Source organism: Gorilla gorilla, chromosome 11, assembly GCF_029281585.2.
Source record: "Gorilla gorilla gorilla isolate KB3781 chromosome 11, NHGRI_mGorGor1-v2.1_pri, whole genome shotgun sequence".
NCBI lineage: Eukaryota > Metazoa > Chordata > Mammalia > Primates > Hominidae > Gorilla > Gorilla gorilla.
The window spans coordinates 104,793,535-104,817,093 of record NC_073235.2 but is presented as its reverse complement, the minus strand read 5'-3'; the positions used below and the strand labels follow the sequence as shown (position 1 = coordinate 104,817,093).

Below are 23,559 nucleotides of genomic sequence, written 5' to 3'. Positions count from 1 at the left end.
TTACACTGCTGGAAAGGACTCCCTCATTTAAGAGATGAGGAAACGGGCCAGGTGCAGTGGCTCATGCCTGCAATCCCAGCACTTTGGGAGGTAGAGGCAGGCAGATAGGCCAGGTGTTTGAGATCAGCCTGAGCAACATGGTGAAATCCCGTCTCTACTAAAAATACAAACACTGCGGCGGCAGCGCCACTCAGGCGTTGGGTAACGCTAGACAGATGGACTGTCACGTGACATGAAGTGGCTCCGAACAGGAAGAGGACGGAAAAGATAACCGTCCCTGATGCCGAGACGAACCAGACCTGCAGCCACCATGAACAGCAAAGGTCAATATCCAACACAGCCAACCTAGCCTGTGCAGCCTCCTGGGAATCCAGTATACCCTCAGACCTTGCATCTTTCTCAGGCTGTACCCTATACTGATGCTCCGACTGCCTACTCAGAGCTCTATCATCCAAGCTTTGTGCACCCAGGGGCTGCCACAGTCCCCACCATGTCGGCCGCTTTCCTGGAGCCTCTCTGTATCTTCCCATGGCCCAGTCTGTGGCTGTTGGGTCTTTAAGTTCCACAATCCCCATGGCTTATTATCCAGTTGGTCCCATCTATCCACCTGGCTCCACAGTGCTGGTGGAAGGAGGGTATGATGCAGGTGCCAGATTTGGAGCTGGGGCTACTGCTGGCAACATTCTTCCTCCACCTCCTGGATGCCCTCCCAGTGCTGCTCAGCTTGCAGTCATGCAGGGAGCCAACGTCGTCGTAACTCAGTGGAAGGGGAACTTCTTCATGGGTGAATCAGATGGTGGCTACACCATCTGGTGAGGAACCAAAGCCACCTTTGTGCCGGGAAAGACATCACATACCTTCAGCACTTCTCACAATGTAACTGCTGTAGTCATATTAACCTGAAGTTGCAGTTTAGACACATGTTGTTGGGATGTCTTTCTGGTGCCCTAACTTTCAGGCAGTTTTCAAATTTAATAAGGAACCACGTAATGGTAGCAGTAACTCTCTGAAGCATTTTGAGGTAAGGGAGGTATCCATTCATAAAATGAATGTGGGCAAAGGATCTTCCCTAAGGATCTTCCTTTAATTTCTCTGGAGTAATACTGTGCCATACTGGTCTTTGCTGTTAGTAATAAAACATCAGATTAGGTTTGGAGGGAAATTTGATCTTCCTAAGAATTAAAGTTGCCAAATTACGGCCAGGCGCGGTGGCTCATGCCTGTAATCCCAGCACTTTGGGAAGCTGAGGCAGGCGGATCACTTGAGGTCGGGAGTTCGAGACAAGCCTGACTAACATGGAGAAACCCCGTCTCTACTAAAAATACAAAATTAGCCGGGCGTAGTGGTGCATGCCTGTAATCCCAGCTACTCAGGAGGCTGAGGCAGGAGAATTGCTTGAATCTGGCAGGCAGAGGTTGCGGTGAGCCGAGATCACACCACTGCACTCCAGCCTGGGCAACAAGAGCGAAACTCCGTCACCAAAAAAAAAAAAAAAAAAGTTCCAAAATTATTCTGATTGGTCTTTAATCTCCTTTAAGTCTTTGATTTATATTACTTGTTATAAATGGAACGCATTAGTGTGTGCCTTTTCCTTTACATCCCTTGCCCCACCCATCCCATCTCCAACCCTAGTCTTCCATTTCCTCCCGCAAGTCTCCATTGAATCAATGGTGCAGGACCGAAAGCCAATTTCCTTCTTTCCTTGTACTTCTCCCCACTGGTCATCTTTTAACTAGTCTTTCATAAGGATCCTCTGAAACCCCCTCTGTGCCCCAAGCACAGATCCCGTTACTTCTGCTTTCGTATTTCCTCAGGCAAAAATGGAGGGTGCCTTTTGGGTCCTCCTCATAGGTTGTCTCTGCATACATGAACCTAACCCGAATTTGTTTTGGTGCCAGAAAAACTGAGCTATGTTTGAACAAAGATATCGTGCAGACTGTACTGTGAACAACAGTTAGTTTAAAATATGAGAGGTGGCTGGGTGCAGTGGCTCACGCCTGTAATCCCAGCACTTTGGGAGACTGAGGTGGGCGGACCACGAGGTCAAGAGATTGAGACCATCCTGGCCAACATGTTGAAACCCCCCATCTCTACTAAAAATACAAAAATTAGCTGGGCGTGGTGGCATGCGCCTGTAATCCCAGCTACTCAGGAAACTGAGGCAGGAGAATCGCTTGAACCCGGGAGGCAGAGGTTGCAGGGAGCCAAGATTGCGCCACTGCACTCCAGCCTGGCAACAGAGGGAGACTCAGTCTCAAAAAAAAAAAAAAAAAAAAAAAAAAAATTATGAGGGGTAAGGAGGAAGATGCATTTCAAAAGCCTGATTGATGGTTTAGAGCCAAATTAAGAGGAGTTTTCAGATCAAAAATTGGTTACCATTTTTTGTCAGAGTGTCTGATGCAGCCACTCATTTGGTCCCCCAAAATTCCTGGACTGGGTTAATAGGGTCATATTGTGAATGCCTCACTACAAAATGACTTGAGTCCAGTGAAATCTCATTAGGGTTAAGAATATTTCAGGGATCCTTAATGTTTTGATTTTTGTTTTCTGAAATTGGATTTTATTTTGTCTTAAAATTTCAGTTCATCTAAATTGTGAGTTCTGTACATGTGATGTTTGTACCGTTGACTGTTCTGGAAGTTCAGCATTGTATGTCTCTCTCTACACTGTAGTGCAGTTAACTTGTGGAATTTTTATGCTAAAAATGTAGAATAAAGACTATTTTGAAGATTTGAAAATAAAAAAAGTAAAAAATACAAATATAAAAACTAGCCAGCATGGTGGTGCATGCCTGTACTCCCAGCTACTTGGGAGGCTGAGGCACAAATCTCTTGAATCTGGGAGGTGGAGGTTGCAGTAAGCCGACATTGTGCCACTGTACTCCAGCCTGGGCAACAGAGTGAGACTCTGTCTCAAGAAAAGGGGGTTGGGGTGAGGAAACAGGCCAGAGAAGTTAAAGTACCTGGGCCAGTGTCACACAGTGAAGATGAAATAAAGCCAGTTAGTATCAAATTCTCCTGAGTCTTGGTAGAGTGAGGCTCTTCCCCTCATTCCTTTAGTTATTTGGTTTTCTGCTTTCAGCTACTTGGACTAGCCTCATAAATTGCCCAGATTTCCCTTGGATGACCGTCAGTTTTCTTCTCGTGTGGAAAGTTGGAACTCCCAACAGTTTGCCTGTGGTCTCAATATTTAGGAAGCTAATTCTGCTTCTATGGTACGTGGAATACATAATTTTGAAATGGAGTCAGGGCTTTCCTAATGATCCATTTTGTAATTCACCTAACAGCTGAGGAAGGTCCAGAGAAGGAAGAACTCAAGGTTAGTAGACAACCTTGATATTGAGTTGCACTGGCTGCCTTCTCTTTTTGGTCCCCTAAAGAGTATTTATCATCTTAGATTCAGCTTAAGTTGTGGACAAATATCAAAGGGAAAAGTATTTACAGTTAACGTTGGAATCACACGGTTTTCGGGGTTGTGCCTCTTTACCCTTCAACTTTGGTGGTTCTAAAGAGGGACGATTATTAGTTGCTTTCACTAAGGAAGGGAAGTTCATGATGTAGCAACTATAGAGGACCTAGCTTTTAAAAAGTCAATTGAAATACATACCTCAGTTTTTATTATCAGAAAGATGCAATGATAATCACTAGTGTAGGAGAATAAAGGGGGAAAATTCCCCTAGCTCTGGATAACTTTGATTCTGTGCTTTTTCTTCTAACAAGGCCCTCATGTTAGATCTGGTCTTGGCCCACATCCCTAACTTCATCTGGAAGTATTCTTTGCCCTTCGTCCACTTCATTCCATCCATACTGTCTTTTATTCTTCCAACATGCCAGTCTCATTTCTTTCTTCAGACCTTTGTGTTTACTGTTTACTTGCTGGAATATTTTTCTCTCAGATGTTTATGTGGCTCTTTGTTATTCAAGTTTCACCATATATGACACCTCTTTTGAGAGGTCTTGCCCTGGCTAGCCAATTAAAATGAGCCACTTGCAATCCTATCAAATCCTTTTTTTTCTTTTTTTTGAGAAAGAGCCTTGCTCTTGTCGCCCAGGCTGGAGTGCAACGGCACGATCTCGGCTCACTGCAACCTCCATCTCCCAGTTTCAAGCAATTCTCCTGTCTCAGCCTCCCGAGTAGCTGGAATGACAGGTGCCTGCCACCATGCCCAGCTACTTTTTGTATTTTTAGTAGAGATGAGGTTTCACCATGTTGACCAGGCTGGTCTCAAACTCCTGACCTCAGGTGATCCACCCACCTCAGCCTCCCAAAGTGCTAGGATTACAGGCATGAGCCACTGCACCTGGCAGCCCCTGCCTTTTTTTTTTTTTTTAAAGAGAGTCTTGCTCTGTCACCCAGGCTGGAGTGTGGTGACTTGATCTTAGCTCACTGCCGCCTTGACCTCCCAGGTTCAAGCGATCCTCCTGCCTCAGCCTCCCATGTAGCTGGGACCACAGGCATTCACCACCACACCTGGCTAATTTTTTGATTTTTTTTGTAGGGATGGGGGTTTCACTTAGTTGCCTAGGCTGGTCTTGAACTCCTGAGCTCAAGTGATTCTCTCTTCCTGGTCTCCCAAAGTGCTGGAATTAACATGTGTGAGCCACTGTGCCCGGTGTCCTATCACATCTTTAAATTTTCTCTGCATAGCATTTATTGCTAGCTTTAAAAAATATTTGTTTAGAGTCTGTCTCCACTCCCACTCCTAGAATGTAAATGTGATGGGAAGAGAGACCTTCTCTGTCTTGCTTACTCCTGAATTCCTAGTGTCTAGAACAGTGTTTGGCACATAACAGGCACTCAGTAGATATCAAGGAAGGCAGTGGGTTTGAAATCAGGGGGTCTTAGATTGTCCCTAAGTCACTGTTTGTCTGTGATCAAGATCCTTTCCCTCTTTGGGACTTGCTTTTTTCATCTATAAACTAGGGGATTGACGTAGATATCTCCAAACTCCCTTGTAGATTCATTACAACTTCATTAAGCCACAAAGGAATCCTTGACATTTGCAGCAAAAGAATCCCTCTATGCCTTTCAGTCTTCCAAGCCATGCTGGGGGTGGGGGGACTTTTCTTGTCTAAAGGCAGTGCAAAGCTAGCACTAGCACTGGACAGTGAAGCCCTTGAACCATCCCCCTATGGCAACTGTTGCCCAAATATCCAGTACCTGGCTTGTTCCTGGGCTTGTTTCGTGGCTTCTTCCAGAGCCAGTCTTGCTGCTTCCTCTTCTTTTTGCCTCCTCTCCTCTGCCTCCAGCCGAGGCTTCTCTTCTGCTTCCTGTTTCCGCCGCTGGTACTCCAGTCGTTCCTCTTCAGCCATTTCCATCAGGTGTTTTTGTTCTTCTTCTAACTGCATTTCCAATTCCTCTTGCCTTTGCTTCTCTGCCTCTGCAGAATGGAAAAGGGGGTGGGCTCAGCAGCGATCATTTTTTGGGGAAAACAATTTTCGGATCCAACTCTCAAATCTGTGATTCTGAAGGACTCCCCGTGAGAAATTTTGCAGTTGACCTGCTAGCAGGCTGCCAGATCCTCTCTGGGGAGTACCTTGGGGATTAATTTACTAATTTAAGAGTCCTTTATTAATACAAAGCCTTAGGGAAGAATTTTTCCAGAGCCCGGTGTGCTTATGTGGTGGTATGAAGCTGGGTTGGGGAGCGGTGTCAAATCAGGGTCTAGAGAAACTTGGTGCTTCCTGGCCGGGCGTGGTGGCTTATGCCTGTAATCCCAGCACTTTGGGAGGCCGAGGCGGGCGGATCACGAGGTCAGGAGATTGAGACCATCCTGGCTAACACGGCGAAACCCCGTCTCTACTAAAAATACAAAAAAATTAGCGGGGCGTGGTGGCAGGCGCCTGTAGTCCCAACTACTCGGGAGGCTGAGGCAGGAGAATGGCGTGAACCTGGGAGGCGGAGCTTGCAGTGAACCGAGATCGCGCCGTTGCACTCAAGCCTTGGCGACAGAGCGAGACTCTGTCTCAAAAAAAAAAAAAAAAAAAAAGAAAAGAAAAGAAAAGAAAAGAAAAGAAACTTGGTGCTTCCTCAGCTGGACTGACCAGTCTACAGCCAGAACCAGGAAGTAGCCACAGTTTTGTCTGCTGAAGTTCCTATCTCTTCCTCAAAGGTGAGGCTGGACCCAGCAATCCCACTACTTAGGTATATATCCAAAGGAGAGGAGATGAGCATGTTGAGGAGATACTTGCACCCGTGTGTTTATTGCTGCACTCTTCACAACAGCCAAGATACAGAATCAATATAAATGTCCATCAATAGATGAGTGGATAAAGAAAATGTGGTATATATATACATGATGGAACACTACTTATCCATAAAAAGAATGAAATTCTGTCTTTTATGACAATGTGAATGATCCTGGGAGGACTTACATTAAGTGAAATAAGCCAGGCATAGAAAAATAAGTAACACATTTTTACTCATGTGAAAGCGAAAAACATTGATCTCATGGAAATAGAGAATAGAATAGTGGTTACTAGAGGCAGGGAAGGGTAGGGGGTTGGTGGGGGTGGGTAGGGAGAGGTTGGTTAAAGACTACTAAATTACAGCTGGATAGAAGGAGTAAGTTCTAGTGTTCTATAGCACTGTAGGCAACTGTAACAATAACTTATATTTTCAAATAGCTATAAGAGTGCAGTTTTTTTCTTTTTTTTTTTTTTAGACAGAGTCTTGCTCTTGTCGCCCTGGTTGGAGTGCAGTGGCACTATCAGCTCACTGCAACCTCCGCCTCCTGGGTTCAAGTGATTCTCCTGCCTCAGCCTCCCAAGAAGTAGCTGGGACTACAGGCACACACCACTACACCCAGCTAATTTTTGTATTTTTAGTAGAGACGGGGTTCTGCCATGCTGGCCAGGCTGGTCTTGAACTCCTGACCTCAGGTGATCCACCTGCCTAGGCCTCCCAAAGTGCTGGGATTACAGGTGTGAGCCACCACACCTGGCTAGAAGAGTGGATTTTGAATGTTCCCAACACAAATGATGAATGTTTGAAGTGATGGATATGCAAATTACCCCAATTTGATAATTACATAGCATATATGTGCCAAATGATCACACTGTACTCTGTAAATATGTACAATTATTGTATGTCAATTAAAAATAACTAATAATTGGGCTGAGCACGGTGGCTCACACCTGTAATCACAGCACTTTGGGAGGCCAAGGCAGGCAGATCATGATGTCAGGAGTTCGAGACTAGCCTGGCCAACATAGTGAAACCCCATCTCTACTAAAAATACAAAAAATTATCTGTGCATGGTGGCGGGCGCCTGTAATCCCAGCTACTCGGAAGGCTGAGGCAGGAGAACTGCTTGAACCTGGGAGGCAGAGGTTGCAGTGAGCTGAGATCACATCATTGCACTCCAGCCCAGGCAACAGTGTGAGACTCCGACTCAAAAAAACAAAAACAAAAACAAACAAACAAAAAACTAATAATTTTTTAAAAAGAGGCTGGCAAGATTCCACACATCAGCACCTGAAAGTCTGCCCTGAAGCTATCCAGATGTTTGTGGCTGTTTCCATCTGCTCGGGAAGGAAGCAAAGAGCAGGGCTGTGTCTCCAATTTAGGTAGCTCTTGAGCAATGCCAAAAGGGCAAAGGGAAGGGCAGGATCCCAGTTCAGGAGATTGTTGGATTGAGAACGGGACTCTGGAGTCATTTCCACAAGCAAGTCATTACTTTCTTATTTAAATCTATATTAACAAATTATAGTCATACATAATCACTTTGAAAAAAATAGTTTATATTATTTAGAGTGCTTAACACACTAAGGCCTAGGATAGGAATAAATGAACACTCACAGCTGGATAAAAGTGTTTCTGCCCCAAGTAGAAGAGAGATGCAAAGAGCTCAAGAACCCCCTCACCGGCCCTCTCGGCTTCCTCCTGCTGCTTTTTTCTCTGTAGTTCTCGCAGTTTCCTCCGAAATTCCTCTTGCTGTTGCCGGGCTCTCTCCTGGGCTGCTTTCAACCGGAGCTGCTGCTTTCTCTCCTCCTCCTCCTGCCGCTGCTGTTCTTCTTGGAGTCTCTGTTTCCTCAAGCTGAGAAAACCCAAGATGGTCAGGGAAATGGCAGAAAACACTGAGGCATCCTTGTGAGATGAGCCAACAGACAGTGCCCATGGGGGAGGCTCTGCAGCCCACAGGCCACAGGGAGCATCCTATTCCCAGGAGACTCAGTTTTCCAAGGGAAGCCAGGATTGAAGAGCAAAGAGCCCAGCGGGCTTGAAACCAGAAGCCTAGAAGTTTCAGTACACAGCTATGTGCTCTGCAGCAGGGGTCTTAAGTTCATTTTTCATGCTTATGGATTTCAAAACTCTTGCCTCACAGGGTTGTGAAGATTAAATTGCAGTTGAGGCCTGTGAAAGGGCCTAGCACAGTGCAGACAACAAAGTGCAGGGGCTTGACAAATGTTTGCTGGACTGAATCTCAGAGCCTTCCCAAGAAGATCTCAGGGTCATCAATGTGAGTAACCCTCACATGGGGTTCTAAACTTGAAAGAGAGTGACATTCAGCAGAGTGTACCAATGCACATGGTTGAGACGCTACAGTTTATCTCTGGTGAGTGTTGTTCCTGGGAAAACTGAGGATAGAGAAAAATGACACATGCTATTTTAACTTCAGGGCATGAGCCTCAGAACCAAACATTGCCCCTAGGGGAGGTCAACCACTGCCTTTTTCTTCTGCTTCCTAACATGGCTGTAGTCTCTTTGGCTTGCCCGACCTACCGGATCTCTTCTGTACGTCTCTGCTGCTCCAGCTCCAGCTCCTCCTCCATCTTTTTTGCTCTCTCCAGCTGCTCCTGCTGGAGCTGCCTTTGCTCTTCCTGCTCCCTTCTCTTCTTCTCCACCTCCAGCCACCTCATCTCGGCTCTTTCTGCTCGAAGCCTGTCCCAGGAAGCCTTCTCCTGCTCCCTCTTAGTGAGGAGGGCCTAAGAAACCAGAGTGTTCTCAGTGCAATAAACAGATGGGTCTGTCTCAGCCGTGAGCCCTTCTCCACCCCATACAGTGTTGTCTCTAATCAAAGATGGAATCATAAAACAGACTCCACACTCTGCCCACAGCTGCATAGACTCAGCCACCACCAGTTTGGACTTTTGGGTCTGATTGACCTGGATTCAACTCTCTCTCTTGCTTTGGGATTTAGGGATCAAAACTTAAACTTCCCGATATTGTCTTCCTCATGGTACTGTTGCCAGGATTAGCTGAAATGCTGAAAGTGCCAACATAATGTCCAGTACATGGTAGGTTCTAGAGTTCTCAACCCTGGCTGCACTTTAGAATCACCCAAGGAGCTTTCAAAAATTACTTGTGGCTGGGTGCAGCAGTTCATGCCTGTAATCCCAGCATTTTGGGAGGCTGAAGTGGGAGGATTGCTTGGGCCCAGGGGTTCAAGGTAACAAGTCACCTATGATCATGCCACTGCACTCCTGGGTGGCAAAGCAAGACTCTGTCTCAAAAATATAAAAACAAGGGGCCGGGCATGGCTCATGCCTGTAATCCCAGCACTTTTGGAGGCTGAGGTGGGCAGATCACCTGAGGTCAGGAGTTCCAGGCCAGCATGGCCAACATGGTGAAACCCCATCTCTACTAAAAATACAAAAATTAGCCAAGCATGGTGGCATGTATATGAATACAAACAATATATAAATACAAAAATATAAAAACAAAACTACTTGAGGCCAAGCCTCTACCCAGACCAATGAAAATCTCTAGGTGGAAGGCCTCAGTTGTTAAATAGTTTCTTGAGTGATTCTAACATGAGGACAGAGCTAGGAACCACAGGTTCTAGATAGAAGCCATTTTACCGGCTGGGCGCGGTGGCTCACACCTGTAATCCCAGCACTTTGGAAGTCTGAGGCGGGCGGATCACCTGAGGTCAGGAGTTCGAGACCAGCCTGACCAACATGGAGACACCCTATCTCTACTAAAAATACAAAATTAGCCAGGTATGGTGGCACGTGGCTGTAATGCCAGCTACTCGGGAGGCTGAGGCAGGAGAATTGCTTGAACCCGGGAGGCGGAGGTTGCGGTGAGCCGAGATTGCACCATTGCACTCCAGCCTGGGCAAAAAGAGTGAAGCTCCCTCTAAAAAAAAAAAAAAAAAGAAGCTATTTTACCAGGGGCAATCTTAGGTATAGATGGGTCAGATTCACATTTAATCCCATAGAAACTCACCTTTCCAATGGAAGGTTGTTCTTTCAGTTTATAGGAAGGTTGTCATAGCTTTCTTTTTCTCCCTAGTGCCTCTTCCTCAGAAATATGCCTATGAAGGGAACCTCGAGAGGCAAGCCTTCCAGGAACTCTGTGTATCCAACTCAGAGAAAAACCTCCTTGCTTTTTAGTCTTTGCAGAGGCAGCATAGTACTATGGATTGACAATAAATCTAAGAAATGCTGATGATCCCGCAGGTTCAGAAAAGTTCTGCCCATAGGTTAAAATTTTCATCTGTTGTGCAGAGCCGAATTATGTGATCCAGGCAGCTGGGAGGGACTGAGAACTATAAAGGAAAATCTTCCTGGAATCCTTTTTGGAAGACCATGAGCCATAAAATAAGTAAATAGATAATAATTTACAATGGTGACAAGAGTCCTGAAGTTGGAGTCAAAAGACCTAAGCTTAAGTCTTGGCTCTACCACTCAATGGTTGTGCAATTTCTGGCAACCTGCATTTAACTCTGTCTAGTTTCTATTTCTGGATCTGTAAAATGGGGCTAATCATACCTGGCTCACAAGTGTGGTAAAGGTTAATGTAACATATGTGAGTTTAACTGTAGTGGCTTAGCTGTGTGTGCATTTGTAGTGTTTAAAGCTACTTTTTAATTTTTTTGTATAAGATGTCAAAATGAAGTTCAGTACCTTAGTCTCAGGGGAAGAAATAGTAATTTATTCCAACAGCAGAGGAAAGATTGGCCGTTTTGGTCTTACTGACAGATGATGCATCTATATGGTATTCTTTTTTAGTTAGTTGCAGGGATTTTCTTTTTTCTTTTTTTCTTTTTTTTTTGGTTAGAGATAGATAGAGTCTTGTTCTGTTGCTCAGGCTGGAGTGTAGTGGCATAATCATAGCTCACTGCAGCCTCAAACTCCTGATCTCAAGCAATGCTCCTGCCTTGGCCTCCCAAAGTGGTGGGTTTACAGGCATGCGCCACGGCATCCGGCCAAATTGCAGCAATTTTCAAGGGAAATTTTTCCTTACACTCAGTTTTTCTCTGCAGACCTCTACATTAGAAGCAAGGTCCCTGGGACAAAGTGACTCTTACATCTTGTGGTTTTGTTTGTTTGTTTTTTTTTAGATGGAGTCTCTCTCTGTCGCCCAGGTTGGAGTGCAGTGGTGTGATCTCGGCTCACTGCAACCTCTGCCTCCCACGTTCAAGCGATTCTCCTGCCTCAGCCTCCCAAGTAGCTGGGATTACAGGCGTGCACCACCATGCCTGGCTAATTTTTGTATTTTTAGTAGAGACGGGCTTTCCCTATGTTGGCCAGGCTGGTCTTGAACTCCTGACCTCATGATCCACCCTCCTCAGCTTCCCAAAGTGCTGGGATTACAGGCGTGAACTACCATGCCCGGCCCAAAAGCACCTTGTAAAAGCAGGTATATGTGTACAGGCTGCCTCTCTCTGTTCCAGCTGCATACCGCAGAAACGCAGATTAGGAAAGTAGGAATTTACACAGCCTTTGGAAGGCAAGTAATAGATGAGCCCTAGCCTGAGTCAAGGAAATATGCTCAGCTCTGACAGCCAGTACCCACCTTTCCCTGTAACCATGAGTCCTGCACCTCTCAGAGATGGGTGCTGTGATCATTTCCTATTCTTTAAAGGGTGGATACTTGCCCTGGCAATGTGGGGGGCCTCACAGAATGCATCATCACTTCAGAAGGGCTTTGCTACCCCTGCATCTTTGATCAGGTCTGGCTTCTTACTAGGGTCAGAAGATACCAAAGTAGAACAATAAGACCATTAGGTGGTCAAGCTGTTTTAGTAAGTGCAATATAATTAGGGGCAGCTTTCCCATCTTTGCAGTCGCGCCAAGTGAGAAAAGAACTTCCTCTGTCAAGCTGAGGACATCAGACCCTACCTTGGAAGGGTCCTCACAGCTTCTCTCTTCTTTAGATTCCATGTTGCCAGTGACAGTTGCAATCTGAGAGGGTGATGATCTTCCATCTAGAGAAACTTGGCTTTCCTGGGCATCATATTTGGGAGAAAGCCAAGGGTCCTCTACAAAGGAGTCTGAGGCAAAGGAACCTCTATTTGAGGTGTCTTCTGTTTCCTCATAGCTGACATCAGGCCCGCTCAGCTCTGCCGCTATCTCCAGATTTCTTTCCTTCTGTGTCCTTTTCCTTTGGGGTCTTGTTTTTTTTTCTAATTTTTTTTTAGGCTTTGAGTCCTTTGACTTTCCTGGGGGAGAACAATTGGGGATAGAGATATAGCTGAGTTAACTTAATGTGATCACTAGACATCCTTTTTAGTAACTTTTTTTTTTTTTGAGACAGGGTCTTGCTCTGTTGCCCAAGCTGGAGAGCAGTGGCATGATCATGGCTCACTGCAGCCTCGAACTCCTGGGCTTGTGATCCTCCCACCTCGGCTTCCCGAGTAGCTGAGACTGCAGGCACACCACCATGTCTGGCTAATTTTTGTATTTTTTGTAGAAACAGGGTTTTGCCATGTTGCCCAGGCTAGTCTCAAATCCCTGAGCTCAAGCAATCCACCCACCTCAGCCTCCCAAAGTGATGGGATTACAGGTGTGTGCCACTGTGCCTGGCCCCTTTTTAGTAACTTTTAAAAGTTAGCATGCAATGGAATCACCTGGGGTGCAGATTCCTAAGCCCCAGCCCCAGAATCTGGTTCAGTGGGAATCTGCATTGTAACAAACACCCCAAGTGTTTTGGGAAGAGTAGTTCACACACCACCGTTTGAGAAACTACCTTATCCTCTTTGGATCAACTGACATTCAGCAGTCTTGCTATTAAATAAGTTCTATTTCAGCCAGGTGTGGTGGCTCACACCTGTAATCCCAGCACTTTGGGAGGCTGAGGCGGGCAGATCACGAAGTTAGGAGTTTGAAACCAGTGTGGCCAATATGGTGAAACCCTGTCTCTACTAAAAATACAAAAATTAGCTGGGCATGGTGGTGGGTGCCTATAATCCCAGGTACTCGGGAGGCTGAGGCAGAAGAATTGCTTGAACCCAGGAGGCGGAGGTTGCAGTGAGCCGAGATCGTGCCACTGCACTCCAGCCTGGGTGACAGAGCGAGACTCCATCTCAAAAAAAAAAAAAAGGTTCTATTTCACTCTGACTTATGGTGGGGGCAGGACCGTCCAGAGGGTAGGCTTGTACACACAGCTGGAAAGTCATACCTTGAGAGTCTGGCTTGAGGTTGCAGCTTTGTAACCTGGCAAAGTTCAGCCTTCCGTACTGTAAGGACCCTTCCTTCGCTTCACCTTTGGTAGGGGCACCACAAGTATTTCCTTTGCCTAATTCCACCAATGCTACCCAAGTCATGGGCTACAAAAATGTAAATTCAGCAAGAGATGAACAAGCAAATCTCAAAAATAGGTTTCACTCACGAGTGTATCCATTGTTGTCCTTTCTAGCAGCACTGGATTTGTTTGGAGGGTCTTCTGAATCATGTGGGCAGTAAAGGATGGGTGTAAGTTTTAGGCTAAAGAAAGTGTTCAGAAGTAAAGGAATCCGAGTTCCTGGTCAGGCTCAACATAGGGAACCAAGACAGAAACCGTAGCTTGGAGGATCATTCAACACTTGTGGCATCCTTCCCCTTCCCAAACGCTCTCACTACCCAATACTCTGATTATGTGATATAGTTATTATTTTATGGAGGCAGTGGCAATAGAATCTGCTGGGAGTCAAATAGGAAAGGACAAGCCCTGGGTCTACCACTTTACTGTCTGATCTACTTGATATTATGTAAGTCACCCAACCTTGCTCAGCCTCAGTTGCTACATGAATATAATAATAACACTTCCTTCATGGAGATGTTGTGAGGATTTAATGAGATCACATATACAGAGTCCTAATAAATAAGAGTAGGTATTCAGTAAATAGGTGCTGTTATTATTATAATTTCCTTTCTTGGTGATCACAGGCCTCTAGGCTCCCCGTTTTCCTGTATCTCTGTCTATTAAGATACTGATATGACATAAGCCTGCAACACCATCTTGGCTGTAGTAGTCAAGAAGTCTCAAAACAGAGAGTTTGTCCGGTAGGATCCATGCTAATTATCCATACCACCTCCCGACCCCTAACAGAAGTCTTCTCCAGGTTGTTACTTGCAGGCACACTCTCTTACCAATGGCAGCCTCTGCTTCCCCGTAGACCTTTCCTTCTCTCTCCCTTTTGGGTCCTTTGGTTTTGTCTTTCTTGGGTTTTTCCTTTCTCTTGGCCTCGTTAATCAAATTCCTCTCCTAAAGGTGAAAAATCAAGGAAGGGGACCATAATATGTATAGGAAATGAAAAAATCCATCAAAGAAGATTATGTTGAACAAGGTGACACACTGGCTTAGAATGGAATTTGTGTGGGTTCCAGGTAAAGCAGAAGAGTGAATCTTAGAGAATGCAGGGCCGATGGGGAGACTCAAAGGTTCAGCCTTTGATGTAAAACTACTAGAAATAATTTCATAAGAGGAAAGAGGAAGAAAAAACACTTATGGTCTGCCTCCTTTCTTAGATTCTAAATCATGATTTACAGAGCTGGATCAAAGGGAAACAGTTTTCACCTTTGATAGATTGGTGTTGCCATGATTAATGGTTAACTATTCTAAATCAAAGCCAGCTTTATTCACTGCAGAATGATTTGCTAACTTTCAGGAAACCTCAGGCAGATGACCACAACTATGTCAGTCTTCACCTTTCCCCATGGGCTAGAATAACACAGTGGTTCCTCCTAAGAGAGGATGGCAGAGTGGGGTCATGGCTACCCACTCAGTACCTTTGTAGGAATTAGAAATGGGGCCAGGTGCAGTGGCTCACGCCTGTAATCCCAGCACTTTGGGAAGCTGAGGCAGGTGGATCACTTGAGGTCAGGAGTTCGAGACCAGCCTGGCCAACATGGTGAAACCCTGGCTGTACTGAAAAAATACAAAAATTAGCTGGGAGTGGTGTCACATGCCTGTAATCTCAGCTACTCAGGAGGCTGAGGCAGGAGAATCACTTGAACCTGGGAGGCGGATGTTGCAGTAAGCCGAGACCGTGCCACTGCACTCCAGCCTGGGCAACACAGTGAGACTGTGTCTCCAAAAAAAAAAAAAAAAGGAATTAGAAATGATGTTCCATCCTTCAGGAGGATGCAGCCCAATGTGGCTGTGCAGGGCTTGGTAAGCAGACCATAGGCTGGACCTCAGTGCCCCCCTCATCCCCTTTATCGGGTGCCCTCATATAGTGAGCAATCTATACAACTGTACATGATATCCTTGATGAGATCCAAGTAGGGCTTTTGGACCAAGCTTTTACGGGTTTACACTCACATGACTGATGCTGGCTGATGTCTCCTGGCTAAACAGTCTTGGTTCAGCCTTCCCTTCTCTTTCTCTTGGAAGAAGAGATGTATACACAGCACTCAACCTCTCGGGTGACTCAGGCCCGTATCCCAGAAGTCCTCTGTGTAGGTGGTGTACATCATAATCTCTGCCCCTTTGAAAAGAGCAAACCAACAGGACCAAACTAAAGAAAAACTCTGGTGGAAAGAAAGAGGGCAAGTGAGCCAACATCGAGCACCTGTTCTCTGCAGGCACTGTGCCTGACCTTTGACATATTTAGTCAACTCTTTTTCTTCTGCATATCCCATGGTAAGGAAGATGAGAAAGATTGGTCTTCACTTTTGGGATTTCCTCAGAATAAATCCTAAAATTTAGAGAGTGCGATAAATTGTTTGCTCTTTGGGGTTGCATATTTATGCTTTTAATTGAATGGCATAGAATTATTTAACTGAAATTTCTTCTATCAAAGGATTAGCTGGAAAAAGAAAGTGACCTTTAAGAAAGATTGTGTTAGGAACATGTAACTATCCATTCATTCCTTTATGCCCTCTGAATTCTTTTCATTTTTTTTTTTTTTGAGATGGATTCTCAAAAAACTCCGCCCAGGCTGGAGTGCAATGGTGCGATCTGGGCTCACTGCAACCTCCACCTCCCGGGTTCTAGCGATTCTCCTGCCTCAGCCTCCCGAATAGCTGGGATTACAGGCGCCCACCACCACGTCCGGCTAATTTTTGTATTTTAGTAGAGATGGGGTTTCACCATGTTAGTCAGGCTGGTCTCAAACTCCTGACCTTAGATGATCCACCAGCCTCAGCCTCCCAAAGTGCTGGGATTACAGGCATGAGCCACCACGCCTGGCAACATGCCCTCTGAATTCTATCCTTGATCAAATTCAGCCACTAAAAGGTCATGTGCTGTGTTGGTTTTATCCATCGTAGAACTGCTGTCACTCACTGTTTGCCCTGAGGATAACTGACTTATGCCCTCTGGGTAAAAAGGGCACTGAAAAGCAGCCACTTGGATTGCAGCAATATCAGTTACTGTGTGCCTGCTCTGTGCCGGGTCTGGTTCTTGGCATTTTATTTTATTTTTTTTTAGCTAAATGAGTATTCTCTTTACTGTGCTCTGCTAGCACGAGGCCTTACTGTAGAAACTTGAGAAATATTTGTTGAATGAGGTGAATGGAATTTCCTGTAAATATATGAGACTTTAAATCATTCAATGTCACTCTATAAAAGCCTATACGAGAAGTCTCCTTTAGAATTTAGTGCTCGGAAAACCTTTAATTTCCCTGAGGAATAGGTATGCTGCAAATGAGAACCACAAACCCGATCATTTTGCTCTTTTTTTTTTTCAGAAATCTGTAGGTCAGGAATCCCTCTGTCAAGCCTGAAATTAAGTCACAAAGGCTATGATGACTTTTGTGAAAAGTTTGTGTTTTTTTCTCCTGATTTAAAAAAATTTTTGTGTTTTTTGGTGGGGGTGGTTGTCATAAGCATTTAAAATACATTGTGAGAAAAGATCAGGTATAAAATTCTAAAAATGGTGTTCCTCTGGTGGCCGTCTCATTCATCCAAGTGCCTTTCCCCCTTTATTCCTGGGGAACACAAAACCTTTTTGACCCAGGAGGGAATCCTTACATCCCTGGGCAGGTGACAGCAGGTTCTCAAGTCATCGAGGTTTTTGGGAAGTCACAATAGGCTGTAGTTCCAGATGGAGGCAGAGAGGCCACACCAGCTGCCACTACCAAAGTAGCTTAAGTCAAAACACTACGCCTGACTGGCTGGGCTCACAATAAGCATGTAAGTACAGTACACGGGAAGCACTCAATACGGGCTAGCAATTATTATTAATATTGGTGTTAAGATTATCAGCATTATTTATTTTACTCAGAGCTGACTGAATGCTGAGGGGAGAAACCCAGGTTGAAGTGATAGATTTCAGCTTTCTAGGCATCTCTGTAGATCTCAGATTGGGCAAATGGAAAGAGCTGTTCCCACAGGGTTAGAGTTAACTTCACTCTTTATCCAACCAGCCAAATAAATATGATTTAGGTAGGAAACACATCACAATATAATCATCCCCAAGAATCTTTGTTTCTTAGACAACCGTTTAATTTTGGCTGTTAGAGCATACTGTCAGCTGAGAACTCCCATGCCTGTCTGAAAAAAAACCAAACTAAACCAATTAAAAATACAAACAAAATAAAAGCAGAGAAGCCTATGTTATTACAGCTTTGAACACTTACACCTTTTGCACAATATCTGCTTTTGGGGTCTGGATGTGCTCAGTCCGGGAAGCCCTGAGAGAGTCAAGGGTCATACTCCTTGGCTCTGGGTCTGTGAAAACAGAGTATCAATCAATAAAGGACAACAGGCAGTTAACCCAGGAGGAGATCAGACATGGAAAAACATCTACCTGGTGAGTAGCCAAAGGCATGCAAATTAGAACAATGACGTATGCTATACCCAGAAAATGAGCAAATACTTCAGAAACCAGGGCTGACACATGGCAAGTAACATTAAAATTAGTATTAAAATATCCTTTGGGAAAGTGATATGACAGTATGTATCAGCGATCAGAAAAATGTTCTAGCCTTTGATCAGGAATCTTACTCCTGGTATTTATCATAAGGAAAGAACTCAAAAGAAGAAACAAGCTTTTTGTACCAACTTACTTCTTATTACATTACTTTTTTTTTTTTTTTTGAGACGGAGTCTCGCTCTGTTGCCCAGGCTGGAGTGCAGTGGCGTGATCTCCGGTCAGTGCACTCTCTGTCTCCTGGGTTCAAGTGATTCTCCTACCTCAGCCTCCCGAGTAGCTGGAACTGCAGGTGTGTGCCACCACACCCGACTAATTTTTGTATTTTTAGTAGAGATGGGGTTTCACCATATTGGCCAGGCTGGTCTTGAACTCCTGACCTCGTGATCCACCCACCTTGGCCTCCCAAAGTGCTGGGATTACAGGTGTGAGCCACTGCGCTCAGCCAACATTACTATTAATCATGAAAAATTAGAAACAGCTCAACAAGGGAGACTGGGGGAGTAATTTATGATACATTAACTTGACATTTAAAATTATGGTTAAAAATATAAATAAGCAATATGGAAAAACTGATATGACAAGTAAAAATATAAACTACAGAATAGTGTGTTAGAACGCTATAAAATCTGGACAGATATGAACTGGAAAACAGAAAAAGGAAATAATAGATAACATTGGGAGGTTTAGGTGTGTTTATATATTTTTTAAAGGTTATAACATTGAAAAGCAAGTTGATTTTAAAAAACAAATGTTAGGCTCACGCCTGTAATCTCAGCACTTTGGGAAGCCAAGGCAGGCAGATTGCCTGGGGTTGGGAGTTGGAGACCAGCCTGGCTAACATGGTGAAACCCCATCTCTACTAAAAATACAAAATTAGCTGGGTGTGGTGGTGGTGCATGCCTGTGATCCCTGCTACTCGGGAGGCTGAGGCAGGAGAATAGCTTGAACCTGGGAGGTGGAGGTTGCAGTAAGCTTAGATAGCACCACTGCACTCCAATGAGCACCACTGCACACCAGTGGAGCACCACTGCACTCCAGTGAGACTCTGTCTCAAAAAAAAAATAATAAAATAAAATTTAAAAAACCCCCAAAAAACCCCCCAAAAAACAAATGTTAACTTTTTTTTTTTTTTTGAGACAGAGCCTTGCTCTGTTGCCCCGGCTGGAGTGCAGTGGCACAATGCCGGCTCACTGCAACCTCAGCTTCTTGGGCTCAACCAATCCTCCCCACCTGAGTCTCGCAAGTGGCCAGTACCACAGGTGTGCACCACTATACTCGGCTAATTTTTTCTATTTTTCGTATAGACGGAGTCTCACTATGTTGCCTAGGCTGGTCTCGAACTTCTGGGCTCAAGCGATCCGCCCGCCTCAGCTTCCAAAAGTGCTGGGATCACAGGCATGAAGCACCATGCCTGGCCAAAAAAACAAATGTTATCTTATGAGGATATGAGGAAGGGTTACACAGGCCACACCGTTAGTACTCTTTGCTGGGTGCTCTGCAGACCGTGTTGGGCTACTCTTTTAGAATGAAGAGTCTCCAGACTAAGACTTCATATTGGACTAGTCTACATCTTGTTTTAGTTACTTTAAATAATTTTTTGATTATGGAAGATATATTTTATTGCAGAAAAATTGGAAAACACAAAAAAATCATAAAGAAGAAGAAACAAACCCCCACAGTCAACTCATAACTATTAGAATGACTAAAATTAAAGACTGACTGTACTGAGATTTGACAAGGATGTGGAGGAACTGGAACTCTCATCTACTGCTGTTTGGAATGTAAAATTGTACAACCACTAACGAAAATAATTTGGCAGTTTTTAAAAAAGTTAAATATATACCTGCCATACCATCCAACTATCCTACCCCTAGGTATTTTACCCAAGATAAATGAAAGAAATGAAAGCATAAACCCATACAAAGACTTGTACACAGATGTTCACAGCAGTTTTATATGTAATGGTCAAAACAGAAACAGCTCAAATGTCCATCAACAGATAAACAGATAAACTGGTGTATATATACAATACAATACAACTCAGCAGTAAAAGGGAATGAACTATTGATATACCTGGCAATATGGATGAATCTCAAAATAATTATGTTGAGTGAAAGAAATCATACGAAAAAGTACATATGGCTGGCTGGGTGCGGGGGCTCATGCCTGTAATCTCAGCACTTTTGGGGGGCTGAGGCAAGCAGATCATCTGAGGTTGGGAGTTCGAGACCAGCCTGACCAACATGAAGAAACCCCATCTCTAGTAAAAATACAAAATTAGCTGGGTGTGGTGGTGAAAGCCTGTAATCCCAGCTACTTGGGAGGCTGAGGCAGAATGGCTTGAACCCGGGAGGCGGAGGTTGCAGTGAACTGAGATCGCGCCATTGCACTTCAGCCTGGGCAACAAGGGCGAAACTCCATCTCAAAAAAAAAAAAAAAAAAAGAAAGAATAAAGAAAAAAAAGTACATATGGCATGATTCCTTTTATATAAAATTCTAGAAAATGCAAACTAATCTATAGTGACAGAAAACACATCAGTTGTTGTCTGGGGATGAAGGAGGCTGGAATAGGGGAGGTATGAGGAAACTTTTGGGAGTGATGAATATTGTATTTCGATTGTGATGATGGTTTCATGGGAATTGTACAATTTGAAAAGGTCTAATTTATTGTATGTCAATTATCCCTTGATAAAGCTGCTTTAAAAAAGTAGCAAGAGATATGTTAATACAAGGAAAGTGCCTAAACCAGTGCCCGCACACGGTAAAAACAAACAAGAACCAAAAAAATCTCACCATGCTCTCTCACTCTACCCATATACAACTACTGCAAATATTTTGGTGTATTTGCTTTCATGTATATATAATGAATATCATATTTCCATATAATTGATTAGTGTATATTCAATTTTAATCTACTTTTATATTACAACTTTCCCATATAATTAAATATTCTTAATTTTTTTTTTTATTCTTAGAGACAGGGTCTCGCTCTGTTGCTCAGGGTGGAGTGCAGTGGCATGATCACAGCTCACTGTAACTTTGAACTCCCGGGCTCAAGGGACCTCCCACCTCAGCCTCCTGAATAGCTGAGGCTACAGGTGTACACCACCACACCCAGCTAATGTTTTAAAATTTTTCTTTTTGTAGAGACAGGGTCTTGTCATGTTGCTCAGGCAGGTCTCAAACTCTTGGCCTCAAGCAATTCTCCTGCCTCAGCTTCCCAAAGTGTTGACATGACAGGCATAAGCTGCCACGCCTGGCCTAAATGTTCTTAAAAATGATTTTAGGCTAGATGTGGTAGCTTATGTGTATAATCCCAGGACTTTGGGAGGCTGAGGCAGGCAGATTGCTTGAGCACAGGAGTTTGAGACCAACCTGGGCAGCATGGTGAGATCCTGTCTCTACAAAAAATAGAAAAATCAGCTGGGCATGGTGGCATAAGCCTGTCATCCTAGCTACTCAGGGAGCTGAGGTGAGAGGATAGCTTGAGCTTGGGAGATCGACGCTGCCGTGAGCTGTGATGGCACCACTGCACTCCAGCCTGAAAGATAGAGTGGGACCCTGTCTCAAAAAAAATTTTTAATAGCAGCACAGTATGTTATCGTATGAATGTACCATAAGTGACTTAACCAAAATGTAATTTTAAAAATTCATATTGCTTCTATTTTTTATAACCATAAAGAACTTTGCATAGAATATCCTTGAAAGGATTTTTTATTTTTATTTTTTCTGAGACAGTCTCGCTCTGTCGCCCAGGCTGGAGTGCAGTGGTGCGATCTCGGCTCACTACAACCTCCACCTCCTGGGTTCAACCGATTCTCATCCTTCAGCCTCCTGAGCAGCAGGGGTTACACGCATGCACCACCATGCCCAGCTAATTTTTTGTATTTTTAGTAGAGACTGGGTTTTGCTATGTTGGCCAGGCTGGTCTTAAACCCTGGCCTCGAGTGATCCACCTGCCTTGGCCTCCCAAAGTATTGGAATTACAGGTGTGAACCACAGCATCTGGCCAGGAATGTTTTGATTATTAAAAAATTTACTCTTTGTTCATATTTCTGATTAAAGGATGTACAGTCTATTTTTTGTGGGTTTAGCAGTTCATCAGGATTTATAAGTGTCATTTTAAAAACAGTCGATTTAAGCCATGTAGAAATACATATGAAAAAGTCTGCAAAACAAAACATACTTTAAACATGTTTAAGTAGATAGATTATCTGAAATTCTGGATTCTTCAGTCACTTCATTGTTATGCAGCCAAGTAATTCTTTCTTTTTTTTTTTTTTTTGGAGGAGTTTCACTCTTGTTGCCTAGGCTGGACTGCAATGTCGCGATCTCGGCTCTCCGCAACCTCCGCCTCCCGGGTTCAAGTGATTCTCCTGCCTCAGCCTCCCGAATAGCTGGGATTATAGGCATGCACCATGCCCGACTAATTTTGTATTTTTAATAGAGATGGGGTTTCTCCATGTTGGTCAGGCTGGTCTTGAACTCCCGACCTCAGGTGATCTTCCCACCTTAACCTCCCAAAGTGCTGAGATTACAGGCATGAGCCACCGCGCCCACCCGGCTGGCAGCCAAGTAATCTTAACTTCAGTTGGAGTAAGCCCCCTAAATCCAGCTTCGTTGAAGTTTCCAACTTCTATGTTATCCTCTCATTTGGCCTTCAAAGCTTTCCTTTAGGGTTAACATGGCTGTATGAATGGCATCTTCAAGTTCCAGATCTTAATTTTATCTTTTCTCAAGGGAAATTTTCCCATTCACATAGTTCTTTCCCACTGCTGTGGCTTTCCAGGCCAAGTAAGCTCCAGATGGATCTGACTGAAATAAATATGGTTGTCCCTCATTCCAACCACAAACAAGTAAAGAAACTCCAAATGGACAAACACCACCTGACTGAGTATATTCTTGCATCACAGAAGCTACTCTCCGTACTAGCTGAGCTGTGGGAATGGGCACTTGGTACACAAGATAGTATTGTTGAGCTAGTTTCGAGCTCTGTGCACAAGCACTCTGTTATCTGGGCCCACGCCACTGTACACCAAACCTATGTGCTTGGTAATTGGTTCCACTTTGTCTACACTTCGCTCATCATACAGAATGAATTTCTGTTTTTTTCTCGGTTGCTAATACCACACCATTTGCCGCTTTAATTCCCACTGACAGGGCTCCTCCAGCTATAGCAGCCAAAGCATATTCAATCCGGACAAGTTTATCAGACGGGATGAATGTAGTCAGCGAAAAGCCGTACCGCGCTCCGCCATCTTTACCCGAAGAGCCAAAGCACAAGTATGTACAGTTTTTAAGTCACAATGCCTACTGCCAAATTGTTCCCCAGAAAATTTGTACCAATTTGAATCAGACAGACACAGATGCTGGTCTAAGGGAGCTTACATTCCAGTGGGGAAGATGAATATTAAAACAAAACCAACCTCAAAACACAAAACTGTTTTTGAAAGGAAGACTCTAATATTCAGTTCGTGCCTTTCTCTCTGAGAAGTAGATTCTTGCATGAATTAATTTATTTCTTCTCAG

The 23,559-nt window shown here is 44.3% G+C and overlaps 1 protein-coding gene and 2 pseudogenes across 2 annotated transcripts in view; 1 reads left to right on the top strand and 2 right to left on the bottom strand.

Annotated features, from left to right (window-relative positions):
- The window catches only part of KIAA2012 (KIAA2012 ortholog), a 135,813-nt gene that overhangs the window by 4,641 nt on the left and 107,613 nt on the right, over positions 1-23,559 (bottom strand). For both annotated transcript variants that reach the window (XM_031008585.3, XM_031008586.3), the window contains exons 16-22: positions 17,735-17,825; positions 15,475-15,640; positions 14,301-14,415; positions 12,072-12,391; positions 8,725-8,927; positions 7,866-8,038; positions 5,161-5,380 (exon numbers count right to left, since the gene is read on the bottom strand). In XM_031008585.3, the coding sequence (XP_030864445.2) occupies positions 5,161-5,380; positions 7,866-8,038; positions 8,725-8,927; positions 12,072-12,391; positions 14,301-14,415; positions 15,475-15,640; positions 17,735-17,825 (1,288 nt within the window). The remainder of the gene's footprint in view (positions 1-5,160; positions 5,381-7,865; positions 8,039-8,724; positions 8,928-12,071; positions 12,392-14,300; positions 14,416-15,474; positions 15,641-17,734; positions 17,826-23,559) is intronic.
- Positions 266-23,304, top strand: LOC129531940 (DAZ-associated protein 2-like; annotated as a pseudogene).
- LOC115933742 (proteasome subunit alpha type-2-like) lies at positions 22,168-23,307 on the bottom strand (annotated as a pseudogene).